Source organism: Neomonachus schauinslandi, chromosome 3, assembly GCF_002201575.2.
Source record: "Neomonachus schauinslandi chromosome 3, ASM220157v2, whole genome shotgun sequence".
Classification (NCBI taxonomy): Eukaryota; Metazoa; Chordata; class Mammalia; order Carnivora; family Phocidae; genus Neomonachus; species Neomonachus schauinslandi.
The window spans coordinates 120,694,858-120,709,928 of NC_058405.1; the positions used below are offsets into that span (position 1 = coordinate 120,694,858).

The window sequence follows — 15,071 nt, forward strand, 5'->3', positions numbered from 1 at the left end:
ACCTATAATTATTGCAGCATTATTTACAATAGTCAAGATATAGAAGCAATCCACATGCCCATCAATAGATGAATGGATAAAGATAATGTGTGTGTACGCACATTAAAGCACATACATACATACATACATACACACACAATGGAATATTACTCAGCCATAAAAAAGAATGAGATTTCACCATTTGCAATAACATGGATGGATCTAGAGGGTATCATCCTAAGTGAAATAAGTCAGAAAAAGCCAAATACCATATGAATTTACTTACTATTGAATCTAAAAAACAAAACAAATGAACAAGCAAAAAGCAGAAATGGACCCATAAATACAAACAACAAACTGATGGTTACCAGAGGGAGGAGGTGGGGAGATGGGTAAAATGGATAAAGGAGAGGTACAAGCTTCCAGTCGTGGGATGAGTAAGTCACAGGAATGAAAGGCACGGCATAGGGAATATAGTCAGTGGTGTTGTAATAGTGTTGTGTGGTGACAGTCGCTACAGTTGTGTGAGCACAGCATAATGTATAGACTTGTTGAATCACTATGTCATACACCTGAAAGTAGTGTAACATTGTATGTCAACTAGGCCTTGAAAAACTAAGTTTGAAAAAAGCCAAGTTAAAGAAAAAGATTAGTAACAGTACAAGTACTGTTTGGATATGGAAAAAATCATAAAGGTAATATGTGTATAAATGAAGTTAGTCTCACCAGAAAGAATGCCTGTGAACTCTGTTCTCCAAGATTCAAAAAGGTATTTCCAATATTTGTGTTATTTCACTAACAGTCCTAACAGGAAGACTTCAAACGTTTTTTTGTGCCGTGGCCCACATCAAATATCACTAATAGCTAAATGGATGAGGCTGCTCAATGCAGGAGGTTCTGGCCCCCTGGGTCCTGTCTCACTGCTGGAGGTTTAAGAGAATCTCAAGGCATTTCTGTAATCTAACACCGCATACTCGTAGAGAAGCCCTGCCTTACCCCATGGCAAGTAGTCCTTCCTGCAGTAGGAAGGGAGTTGGAAGAACAGCTCTGTCTGTTCCCTGCTAGGTAGAGAACATGTGTGGCATGTCCTCATCCCTCTACCCCTACAGCAATCCATGGGCATATGGAACCATGCACATCACTCAAGCCAAGACCGACTCTGTTCTCAGAGATCTGTGTTAAAATTATACAAGTAATTTCTATTATCGAGATTCTCATCAATGTAACATAGCAAATGGTTTACAGATCACTGTGTAGTCGGGCCCTCCTAAAAGTATGTATTAATATCACAGTTGTCAGAGGAGAGGACAAAAAGCCTAGGAGAGGTACACAGCCATGCTCTGAGTTGAGCTATGAACAAGATGTCTCAGATTGGGCACAGTGCCAACACCCAGAGAGAGAGAGAGAGAGACAGAGAGAGAGAGACAGAGAGGTTCCACAAGAGTCCCAAACAGTTGGCAGCTTCAGGGGTCTCACAGGAGAGGAAGAATGTTTCACTGAATGCTGGGCTGTTACAAGGTTTAAGACCCTGATACCTGAACGGAACCCAATAAAGCTCTGCCAGGTTCAGGTTATTTTGTCATGAGGTCAGTTGACTGCCCTCCTCTGGTCTGGACCTCTAAATCAGGGACATGAAATCCTGGGAATCAGTGGGAAAATATCCATCTTTTCCCCTCCACCTCCTTATTCCTGTCCCCAGCCGCTCAACGAAAGGCTCAACAAAACAAAACAAAACACCTGAAAGAAATTACTCGAATGAATATGAAAAAAAAATTCCCTAATAAGATGATTCTTCTCGTTGTTCAAACCTTAATATACACTAGTGGAATAAAATCGTGAAACATGGTGGATATTAAGTTGCTAAAGAAAATAAAAGTTGTCATGGTTTCCAGACACAAGCCCATTGTGCTTAGGAACAGAAGCACATGCAGTTCCCTGGCAAGCCCGGGATTACTGAGAATAAGTTCATGTTTGACACACATGCTTCAGAAAACCTATTCTAACAAATATTTCCTAGGCCTCACCCCATAAAGGATGCAGCCTGGCCAGCAAGGATTTTTCTGAGATACATTTCAACACTGGAATCCATCACAAAATAAACAAAGCCAGTAACAGTGAAACACGAGTGTGTCCACGCAGTCCTCTAGTGGGAAGTGAAGAGGGGAGTGAATGTAATGTCTGAGTGAAGGACTGGCATAAGGAGAGGTGAAGGAAGGCCACCAGAGAATCACACACATGGCCTCCATCACTCATTTCCAGTGAACAGCAAATACCCATGGCTAGGTTACTGAACATGGACCACAGGCCAGTCACACACGAGGTGCTTTACCCACATTAGCTCAGTTCATCATCAGAACTTGTTAAATACTATTACGAGCAATAATTTTTGGGCAATGAAACTGATGTAGGTGATGGAGGCAGACAGTACGACTGCAGAGTCTGAAATGTTAAGGCTCACACAGCACCGCCTCGGCAGGGCCAGAGAGGAGCAACACACAGCTGCACAGAGGGCACCCTTCCCAGCGGCTTCCCCGTGCAGTGCTCTGGGCCTGAGGAAAGCCCTAGCAAGGAAAGAGAGAACCATGGCACAACAAGGTACTTAGCAAGTACAATGAACGAACAGGATCTATCCTATCATCTCAATGTGCTTGCCTGTCCAATCCAGACACACTGCCTTTCCAAAATTTCTAGTGTATGGATGATCGTGAAGTGTACCTGTCACATAATGACAAAGTTATATGACATGAAATTGCAATGAAATCTACAGTAGACTGTGAGCTGCATGGAGGCGAACAGAGGCTCATGCTGCTCAGATGATGCTATGGTGAAAGATGTGCTGGAGGATGGAGGATGAAGATTATCTTACTTGGTTTTTAAACCCTTGAGCAGACGACCACAGTATTAGAACAACACACCTATCGAGTTCCTGCATGCAGAGATCCAAGCAAGGTATGACACTGCAAGCTGAGGCTCCCAAGGAGGAACGTACTACTGGGGGATGCTTGGAAGGGGTGACTCAAGGTCTTCTATCAGACCAAAGCTAAATGGCACAAGTCCACAGTGATAATGTATCTATTTACTTATGCAATCCCCATGTAAGGTTCTGTGCTCACACCACACTGAACTCAGGTAGCCAGACACAAATATATCCACAGAACTATCAAAGGAGGAAAAGAAGAATACGGTCAGAGAAGTAGCAAAAATCTAGAAAGAAAGGCCAGGGCCTAGACAAAGACTCTTAAAGAAGAAACGAACCCCTCTTAAGCTTGCAAGAGAGAGTAGGTGTCACCTAAAGCATGAGAAACAAATCACAGGCATCCTGCTTGGCCAGACTGTCAACACCTTGGCGGCAGTCTACTTCCCAGCTTGGGAAGACTGACAGACCCCATTTTAACATGAGATCTCAAGAGTAAGGTCCCTGACCCAGCGGTCATGTGGGGATCACCTGCAGCCCTGTTAGAAAGGGAGGTTCTCTGTCCAGACCTCCTAAATCAGAAACTCTGGGGCGGCAGGCCCAGCATTCTGTTTCTAGGTGAATCTGACACACACTCAGTTTAAGAACTATCAATCCAGGCAAACCCCTGCCTTAAGCTGACACCCAAAATTCACCCAGAAAAGGTAAGAAAACCATTTTCCTCCCTACCAATTCCAAATTCAATGTCAAGCTAAACATAATAAGTAAATTCCAAAAGACACTACTGAGAAGTTTTCAGATGTGCAAATGGACTTAATTCTCATTTCCTGTACAGAAACAGCATGGTTTATTATTAGCAGCAAATAAATTAACATTCCAATGAAAATACAAAATGCAACATATTTTTATACTCATGGTTCACTTGAGGATCATATTGCTCCAGGAGAACTATCTGGTCATCAATTTTTATCATGGACTCAGAAACTCAAAGGATTCATAATTATAATGACCTTCCTAAGATAAGATATTCATACATTTAAATGAGGTACATTTTATATGCAATAATTTCAAAAATATATATCCTTTTAATGACAGTTCCTAAAGCTGGTAAGAAAGTGAAATAGGTACATCACACCCTGGGGTGAGCGGGATATTGTAAATTAGCACAACTCTTATGAGAAGCAATTTGGCAATATGTGTCAAGCCATAAAAACCTCCATACTCTTTGACCTATTAGGTCTACTTGTTTTCAGATTAAGAGTTAATTCCCCAAATGAAAAAGTTATATGAACAAAGGTACCTAATACAGGTCCCAAATGGAGGAGACGGGATGTCTGAAACATGAAAATGGCTCATAAAATATCACATGACCACTTAAAATAAAAACAGACTAATGTTAAAAAGACATACTCAAACAAAAAAGATGATACAGAACTGTATCTATACTATGATGATAACAAAGTCAAAAACATATGGGGTGCATAGAGAAGAAGTGGAAAGGCACACGGATGTTAGAATGTAAGGGCAAATTTTCTCTTATTTTTCTTTTCTACTCATTTTCGTTTTGATGTAGTAATAACTAAAATATTAATAATAAACCTAGAAGTGTTCAATCCCACGTGCAAACCTATTTTGAGTCCAGATAAAGTGATTTCCATCTGTGCGCGTGCGCGCGCCTGTGAACAGTCATGGGAGGAGGGGGGACTAAAAAGAGAAGGGGAAAATATCAAATTAGTCACTGCCAAGGGACAGTAACTGATTTAAAAGGAGACACAACATACCCTTACCTCCCACTAACAATCCAACCACACCACAGAAGAGAAGTTCAACCCACAGAATTTTAGGAACCAGAGAGCCACCTAAATGATGACATAACAGGAAGTCAATCAATCAAACAACCAAAATAGTCTCTCTTCCTCTACTCTTCATGATTTTTTCAGCAAAAGAACATTAAACACGGAACAGATGATGCAAACCACCATTTGCTGAGCTCAATTTTAAACCAATGACTCTAATTTCAAATGGACGCCTATTAAGCACAAGTGATCTTTAAGAGCCACTTGGGTTTATGCCTGTGACACAGGGAACGCGTTTGCAACATGAATTCTTACAAAGCCCAAATCCCACATTTCTGCCAAGCTCAGCTTTCATCATGCAGGCCTGCTGGGAGCTGCTCCAGCCCAGCCGCCGCTGGCTGGCTACCATCCTGGCCCTGAGATAGTAGTACTCTCTTCACTGGGGGCAAGTCCCCAGTGCATGGTTTAGTATGATGCCAATCCTTCTCTAAATTGTTTGCTAAAATAAACAAATTAAAATTAGATTTTCAGATCCAAGATGCTCAAGGATTATTGGGGAGGGGGTGAGCAAATGAAGTCGATGTGCAATTCCAGGCAAAGTTCAGAACTTCATAAATCAGCAAAACAATCTCTCTGTTGCAGATAATTCTCAAGGCACTTGATGGCACAAAATGCCAGTCGGTAAGCTCCCAGAAATTGAGAAACAATTACCAAGAAAATGTTCATAACTCCGTCAGAAGAAAGAAAAGAAAAAGAAAATTAAAAGAACGGTCAGGTAGCAATGCATGTTATGTTTATGCTTAATCTGAAACATTGCTTTTCACAGACCCGCTAAGGGTCTCAAAGCCAGACGCACGGTGCTGTTAGAGAAAAAAAAAAAAAAGTAAAGGAAAAGCAGCAGCTACCATGAAGACATGCCAATTCGAATTACTGCACATGAAAGCTAGGGTAAATTACCCTGATGCCACTTTCCTCAAAGAACTTCCTATTTTCTGGTTATGTTGTTCAGGAAAATTATGATTGCTCCAAGAATCTCAATCCTTGAGAATTCACACATTATGTCTTTCATACTTCAAATCCAGGATTCCAAGGAGTTTTAGGAGGGGAAAAGATCCTTTCAAAATAAATATTAATCTAAATATACGGCACTTTCCTGCTTTTCTGGAACAATTTCAGACATGTCCTCTGAAAGAAGACTTCCAGTTGAGAAGACAGAAGTTTATTTAGGTGATTCAAGAGAGTCAGCCATAAAATCCACTTTGTGGGGAGATGGGGCATATGCAATTTAAAAGAGCACACGTAGTGCTTTCAGAATACAATGTACTTCCAGTAAAGTTCAACAATGTATTTGTGGCTAATCTGGATACATGAAAGACAAGAATAAGTTAAGAGTTTATTGTAGAGGTCACAGGTTAAAAATGACCGACATATGCGCCTGTAACTACGAAGACAAGACCATTTCATAAAACTTACTCGAAAGAGGATGAGCATTAGCCTCCTACTCAGGGCTTCCTGAATTTGAATTTCACTAAATCAGAAGGTACAGCCTAACTTCTTACGAAGAGGTGAATTCTGAGTGTACAACCTGAGCCTTTTCTCAATAACCCAAATTTCAGAAGTAAAAATATCTAAAATAGCAGGATTCACCCTCAGATTTACTGGAGCATTCTTCTCATGCTAAATCCCACTTGTGAGAAGAACAAAGGAGGAGAGAGAGTGGGAAGAAAGGCAGAATAGGAAGATGGAGAAAGGAAGGAATGAAATATGGACCAATCAAAAGAAGAGCCAAAGAATAACTAGTCTTTTCCAGAAATATTCTTTTATTTTTTATTTTTTTTAGAGTTAGGCAGCGTTTATTGGGGGCTTATACTCTAGCACCAGGGGGGCAGCGCCAGGACCAGATGTCTCAGCCCAAAATATTCTTCTTTTCAACCCTCATTTCCTCTTGTGTAGCTAAAATATAATGACACTGCATTCCACCTACTAGCCATAAATCAAATATAGATGCTGATAGCTTGATGTATGATTCAAGGAATAAGTATGATTCATGGGACAATGTGGACTTAAATATTTCCTTTGCCCTTTTATTTTTATTTTTATTTTTTTTTTTTTTTTTTTTAAAGATTTTATTTATCTATTTGAGAGAGCGAATGAGAGACAGAGAACATGAGAGTGCGGAGGGTCAGAGGGAGAAGCAGACTCCCCGCCGAGCAGGGAGCCCGATGCGGGACTCGATCCCGGGACTCCAGGATCACGACCTGAGCCGAAGGCAGCCGCCCAACCAACTGAGCCACCCAGGCGCCCTCCTTTGCCCTTTTAAAGACAGTAGAATCAAGAGGACTTGGGAAGGACATTGCTACATTAGATCAAATACTTACCATTGCTCACCATACGCCTGGCCACTTCCCACAAGACAAGTCCAAAGGCCCAAATGTCAACTCTCTTGTAAGAATCGAAACAATCCACCTGGATGGTTTCATCTAGAACTTCAGGGGCCATGTAGCGTTTGGTGCCCACACGGGGGTTGTTCCCCACATCCAGCTGATTAGTACTCTGGGAATGCATGACTGCCAGGCCTGAAAGGAAGAAAACAACAGGGTGGGTCAGTTTACTTCCTTTTCACAGAGGGTTGCTGAAGCATTTTCGAACTGACCCCAATCAGAAGCGCCCTCTCGTGGTATTTCTGGTCACTGCTGCACTATACCCAGAGTAATTAATCTCTGGAATACTGTGGAGAGAGGACTTCTGTGACAAAAGAAAAAAGAACGAAGACCGGAAACAGTCAGAAGTTCTGAGGTTAACACCTGAACCTCTGAAACAAAAAGATCTGGATGAATAATAAACCAATGCACGAAACCACCAAGAGGCCAATATTTTCAAGTCCACAGGAAAATAGGCTCACAGGTTAAGTGGGAGCCTCCAAGGGCCTTAGAAGTAAAGCTCTCATGTTCCACCACAGCTCCCAGCAGTGTGCAAGCACAAATTTCCGACGGTGTGAGGCAGAGAACTTGAGGTAATGTATCACTACCTAAAGGGCGGGCTTCCATAGGCACTGCTCCATCCCTTTAGGAAGAGCTGCTCATCTGAGACGTAGTGATGCTGACCAAACCCACAGGCCTTTCTCTATAGTCATGCATGCAGACAGCATTCAGCTAGACCTCGATTCAAAGCACAACTCTCACGCTAAATGGCTTTCAAGCACTTTCTTAAACCATGACTCATTTCAGAATTCCTCAATTAGAGAGCCCTGGCATTCCTCGCCAACCAGGAGGGTTAAGCAGATACATGCATGATTCATTTGAGAATGAAATTACTTTTTGATGTATATGCTGACCAACTCAAAATGATTCCTTTAACACTCAAAATAATGAAAAGTGCCAAATTGGAACAAGAGGCCTCTGTAAACCTCTGCAACCCAATGATCCCTTGGGGATCCCTCAAGCCTTCTGTGGAGAATGCTTCTCCTCCCACTCCATGGCTTTGAATGTGTGGGATGATGACTCTTTCTCATGCCAGGGAGATGGCACCTGGTAGCGCACCCTTAATAATTAGCAGAGAAATCAGCAACTGCATTCACTACACCAGACTGGTTCCTCTTTCCCTGATTCTTCTAATCAACCCCAAGATTCTATAGCCACGGTGAACATCTCCCGAAACATATACACTTCTCTACCATTTCCAGAACCAAAGAGTTAAAAATAACAGAACATGAAAAGGTGCAGTTTAAATAGATCACGGCAATGCTAGCTGTGGTGGTTTAAAAATATGTCCGCAAGTTCTTTGATACGTCTCCCTTCAGGAGGCGAAGCTCAATTCCCCATGCCTTGAGCGTGGGCTGGACAGTCACACAGAACATGGCAGAAGCGAGTGAAGATCTTCAAAATTAGGACATAAACGGCAACATGGCTTCCTCTCCGCGCTCAGTTCTCTCGTGTTATGAGGACACTCACTCACTCAGCCCCGTGGAGAGGTCCCCCAGACCAGGGACCGAAGCCTCCTGCCAACAGCCACATGACTAGAGCCATCCTGGGAGTTCCTCCAGCCCTGACGAAGCCTTCAGGCACTTGCAGCTCTCATCGACAGCTTGACTGTGTAAGCCCTACAAGATCCTGAGCCAGAACCAGACAGCTAAGTCATCCCAAGATTGCTGACCCTCAGATGACTATGGGAGATAACAATTTGTGTTATTTTAAGCTGCTAAGTTTTAGAGGCAATGTGTTACCCAGTAATAGGTAATTATCATGCTACCTAAAGAGACAAAACAACCAAATGCAATGTGTAAACCTTGGCTGAATTCTTGTTTGAGAAAACTAAAAAAATCTGAAAATGGACATTAAATGATATTAAAGAATTATCAATAACTTTAGGTGCGATGAACTGATTATGCAGGAGATATATACTGAAGTATTTAGGAATAAAGTGTTGTGATGTCTGTAACTTATTTTCAAGTGTACGAGTAAAGACATATGTACAGCTACATATAAAGCAAATATGGCAAAACTTTAACAATTGTTGAATCTAGGTGTTGTGCATATGATCATTATACTTACTCTTCTTTCAGCCTTTCTGTATGTTTGAATTTTTTATAATAAAAAGTTAGAAAAATAAATAGAATACTGGTATTTTTGCAGTATCAATAATAGAACATGATTTCTAATGAGTGATCCTTAATTTGTGGGTATAAAGTGAAAAATTACACACAAATGATAATCTCATGGGAGCGGTCTTCTGCACCAAGGAACTACTCCCTGAATAGTTAACACCTTAACACAGATTTTTGTACAAATCCATGTATCTAATTGGAAGGCTACAGGCCAAAAGAAAGAAAAACGAGTAACTAATTAGTTGGACTTACTGAAAAACAACTCTGACTCCCTATCAAGTCCCACAACCAAAGCCAACATTTCCCATCTCCCCTAGACCACTGGACTATAATAGCAGCAACCATCTGAATGCTTATTATTTGCCAAGCAAGTATAATAATTTCTGAATTTTATTAAGAACATGTGAGGTACATAATTGATTTTGAGTGACATGAATAATACTTGGACACAACGTTATGAACATTTGAAACAATACCGAAGGTACAGTGCACAGTGTCAAACACTAAAGTGCTCCTTGCCCCCCAGTCGAGTATAAGCCAGTCCTGCACTTTGGGCAGGTAAATCGATAGATTAAAATATCTGCATAGATATATGGGGTGATAACTGGGAAAGTCAGGATTCAAGTCCAAATCACCCTGCTCCAAAAGCCAGGGCATAGCCACAAAAGTCCTCTACACCACAACTAAAACTGCCCACAAAAAACTTCAGAGCCATACCCTTCCAATGCTATCCTAAATATTTTTCTTCTCACACTTGCAAAACACTGTAAAATAATTCTCGGCATGAATGCAAAGACTTTAAAGAAATTCAAAAGAAATACATTTTCCGGACATGTCACATCTTTGTGTTTAAAAATAAGAATAGGGGCGCCTGGGTGGCTCAGTCGGTTAAGCGGCTGCCTTCGGCTCGGGTCATGATCCTGGGGTCCTGGGATCGAGCCCCACGTCGGGCTCCCTGCTCTGCGGGAAGCCTGCTTCTCCCTCTCCCTCTGCCTGCCACTCTGCCTACTTGTGCTCTCTCTCTCTCTCTGTCAAATAAATAAATAAAATCTTAAAAAAGAAAAAAAAGAATATTATCATTTATATACAAGAGTTAATACTGTCCAAACCTTTATCAGCCTCACAATAACTACAATGATATGAATATAATATAAACCACCCTCTGCCTGCCACTCTGCCTACTTGTGCTCTCTCTCTCTCTGTCAAATAAATAAATAAAATCTTAAAAAAGAAAAAAAATATTATCATTTATATACAAGAGTTAATACTGTCCAAACCTTTATCAGCCTCACAATAACTACAATGATATGAATATAATATAAACCATTTTTTAATCAAATAGAGTGAGAACTCTCCATAGTCCACTGAAATGGATAACCAATACAACTGAATACAATTCAGTTCTCATTAGCGTAATTATTCAGCCAGTACCCAAGTTGAATATGGTTTTATATACAGTGTCACTATAAATGAAAATAATCTTATTTATAATGCAATTAAAGCTACACCGAGCATTACCCTAACACCACAGGAATGAGATATCCCAGCAGGGCAAATTGTGAATTGGTTCAGGAATTTTTTTCCTCTTTCTTGACTGATAATTTTGCCATGGTTACAGAAAAACAACTTTAGAAGCCATTTTTAAGATGAACTCATTCCATAGGTTGGTTCTTTTTTTTTTTAAGATTTATTTATTTATTTATTTGGGGGGGAGAGAGAGAGAGAGAGTGAGCGGAAGGGAGAGGGAGAAAGAATCGCAAGCAGACTCCACACTGCACGTGGAGCCTGGCGCAGAGCTCAATCTCACGACCCTGTGATCATGACCTGAGCCAAAACCAAGAGTCAGACACTTAACCAACTGAGCCACTTAGGTGCCCCTCATTCCATAGGTTATTTAACTGTGTACCTACTTTGTGTAAAGGTTTGAGAAATCAGAATGCTACAGACTATTGGTTGCCTCTGAGGGTGGGCTGGTCAGGAATTGACTGAACGAGCATTTTACCTGGAAGTCACCTTCCAAGGTAACGCAAAGGTCTGAATTTCAATAGAGATTGGGATTTTATAGCATTCGTCCAAACTCTGAGAATGTATTACTTAAGATTTGTTTACCCGGAGAGAAAAAAGTCAACAAATAATAGACTCCAGTGCACGACACAGTGGTATACATGCTGAAGTCTTTAGAAAAAAGGGCTCTTTTGTCTGCAGTTCACTTGGGAATATATCAATAATTAAAGATTGACTGATGAGTGGGGAGGCATGGATATGTGACAACAGTAACATGTTGATGGAGGAATCTAGGTAGTGGGTATACAGCTGTTCACTGGGACGTTCTTTTGATTTGCCTACATGCTTGAAAGTCTTCATAACAAGATGTTAGGGGAGGGGGCATGGATGCGCCTAGCTAAACGATGGAATACAACAAAAGTAAAAACTGTAATTAAAAAATATTTTTAAAACTTTACCCAAATCTGCTATGCAACACTGTCCATTCTTCTTAACCAGGATGTTTTTGCTCTTTAAATCTCGATGAGCAATGGCTGGCTTCCCTTGGGTCCCAAATATCTCTATGTGCAAATGTGCAAGACCACTAGCTATGGATAGCACTATTCGCAGGCAGCTAACAGTATCCAGAGTAGTGAGCTGAAGATAGTCGTACAACGATCCCATTTCATGATAATGTGTGATTAACCACAACTGGGTACTGGAGTGTCTTGATGTCATGTCTGAAGCAATAAAACCTGGAGGGAGCAAGAACAAAATTAGCAGACATGTAAGAATTTCACATTATAACTTTTAGTATACAGAAACAGTAACCCATATAATAGATACCACCTGTAACAAAAAATAATTAAACTAACCAACTACCATGAAAGGAGGTTTACAGAGGCATCAACAGAAAAACATAGTACTCTTAATACTACCATAAAAAGGTACTTCTAATGAATAGGAAATGTCCATATTCATTTTCATTATAAATAATCCTTTAAAAAGATTTTACATTATGTTACGATTCAGATAGGAATAATATCTTTGCATTTATCCGTAATGATAGTATCAAACTCTTTATCATGTTCATATTCCAAGCACAGATTATTCATCAGCCACCCAAAAAGAATAAAAAACACAGAATCTAAACATAGAATCTAAACATAAAAAGAAACTAGAATCTAAAACATAGAATCTAGTTCTAGTATTGACTCTGCCTGTGATTTGCTGTATAATACTGGGCAACTCATTTAGGTTCTCTGGACTATCTCTGTTCAGATGTAAGATAAAGGGGTAAGTTTATATTAAATGATTGACTACTCATCAAATAAAAAAGAAACCAAATATAATAAGCATCTATGATGCTCTTTGTCAGTCACATAAGAAAACCAAGATGATAGTGTTTGTTGGCTAGAAAAGAAGACAGATATAGGAAAGAAAAATTACAGTATCATGTAAGGAATATAATGAAAAGTACTGTTAGATCTGCAAAGGGCAACATGAGTCCAGAATAGGGAATCCTAGTAATTCAGACGAGATGTTACAACAGGCTTCCATCGAGAAGTAATAACTGAAGCGGTCTTGAAAAGAAGTGAGATTTGACATGCCAATAAGGAGGTAGGAAGAGAATTTTCTAGACATTGTGAGGGGACCCTTGAGCAAACTGAATAAACTCTACGAAATAAATTGTGATGTATGTCTTGCCTTTCCTGCTACAGACATGCTTTCCACCCACTCACTCGCGCATTCTCTCTCCATATATGTAAACTATACACACACACACACACACACACACACACACACCCCTAATGGACACACTTACAAGCACTGACATCTGGGACTTAAAAGAATATTAAAAAAAAGACAGATGTGGCTTGAGGCAGGATTAAAGGACTTGTAAGAGGATGCAGGAAAATGGACACGTGCAGAACATGCCTCACACTTACACAGAGCGTGATATAAAGTTTATGCTGCTTTCATATATATTTTCTCATTGGATTTTTCTCAATACACCAGGAACACAGATATCATTATACTCAGTTTATAAATAATGAAACTGCTGCTAAGAGATGCCAAATTACGCATCTATTAAGTTGTCGCGGACCCCAAGTTTGGTGCTAGCCATCTGGGCACACCACAGCTTGTACAGGAAACTCTGGGAACAAAGAAAGGTCCCCTATTTGACCGTCACCATCATCAAGAACAGAAGCAGCTAGTAGCTACTGGGACGAACAAGGAGCCAGGCTCAATACTTCTACACACTCTGCACGTAATCCTCCAATACTCATATAGGAAAGAGGCAGAGGACAGCACTGACATTAAGGCTAGTAATGATCCCCGACAGCCTGGCTCTAGAACCTGTACTCTTACCCACTACGCCATACTGCCCCCAAACAGGCGGACTTCTACTCAGAGAGAGACAATGTGACACATGTACCCACTGCGCATCTGTGACGTGAACAAAGTAATGTCTCCACACTTGATCCCCTACCTCTCTCTCCCCTGCCCTCCGAGCCAGTTCCCACGGGCAGCCTCAGACTCTCATTCTTTCCCTCTGTCCAGTCTGTCTCTGTGGCCCCACAGCGATTTCTCTTGGAGCCCTACCCTGGCCGTAATATGAATAGTCAAAATGTGTACTCAGATATTAGTTATTCTCACTAAAGAAAATGTTTCTACTTTATCATTCTAAACCAAATGATATCAATCGTTAATGACTTTCAAAAATAAAAATCCTAAACTGTAAGTACCACTCAAAAGAAATCAAATTACTGTTGTGTATTTACGTAGCCTCTACTGATTTCTCTGCCCAAGGGAGAGCAGCCTCTGATTACATACATACATACATAAATAACAAATAAATACTTATTCTCTCACCTGCCCTAAGTCCCTTAGGTCTTAGAGAAGGATTTTTGTCTGTCCCGTTAATTATGCTCCAGACCTTCTGGAAAAATGACTTTTTAATAGGCAGGACTTTTTTTTTTTTTTTTTAACTGTTTATCTCCCAAGGGTGAATCACAGAACTACATTTGTTTCAAAATGCGAGAGCATTTTTATGGAATTTTTGCATTTTCCGTCAGAGCACTCTACTGTTAGTGAAGGCTGAACAGGTACTTATAAGTTGGAACACTGGACGCAGCCACTGGACGTGTTCATAATGGGGAGAGAAAGTGATTAGAGCAAAAGCCTCTTATTTAACAGCCCAAGTCATCCTCCCAGGCTCCCCAGGAAGGAAAATAAAACCCAAAATCTTAAGTGAGGTCATCCATGGCCCTTGTGAGCCTCGCCCTGGCGACTCTCCCAGGAGCCAGGCACCAGGCAGCTATGACAGCTGAGGACTGAGGCCACCACACAGTGGGGCACGGGGGCTGCAGAGCGCTGGGCCCCAAGACTGGCTCCACCATTCCCAAGCTGTGTGACTCACACAAGTCATTTAAAATCTCCACCTCGGTTTCCTCATTCATAAGATAAGGACAACGACATCAGCAACCTCACAGGGGTACTGTGAGAATAGAAGAGTTAATTATAGGTGCAGCGCTTCATAGGATACCTAACACAGGAAGTATCAAGAATAGCTGGTTACTATTACATTTCAGAACAGCTCAGAGTTCAATTAAAGCCGCAGCAATTCTGCAACGTAGTATCTTCTGTGGGTAACTTTCCTTTACTTCCACTTGCTCTAAGGAAAGTCTGATTAACTGGTGAGGCGGTGCCTCTTCAGAGTGCGGAGCGGTTCTAGAGACGGCGGGCGGTAACAGCTGCACAATGTGAATGTACCCATGTCAACGAACTCTCC

At 41.0% G+C, this 15,071-nt stretch overlaps 1 protein-coding gene across 1 annotated transcript in view; it reads right to left on the minus strand.

Moving 5' to 3' along the window:
• ACVR1 (activin A receptor type 1) overlaps nucleotides 1-15,071 on the minus strand; it is a 73,760-nt gene that overhangs the window by 13,319 nt on the left and 45,370 nt on the right. The window contains exons 7-8 of the mRNA XM_021702709.1: nucleotides 11,755-12,030; nucleotides 7,068-7,265 (exon numbers count right to left, since the gene is read on the minus strand). Coding sequence (XP_021558384.1) covers nucleotides 7,068-7,265; nucleotides 11,755-12,030 — 474 coding nt within the window. The remainder of the gene's footprint in view (nucleotides 1-7,067; nucleotides 7,266-11,754; nucleotides 12,031-15,071) is intronic.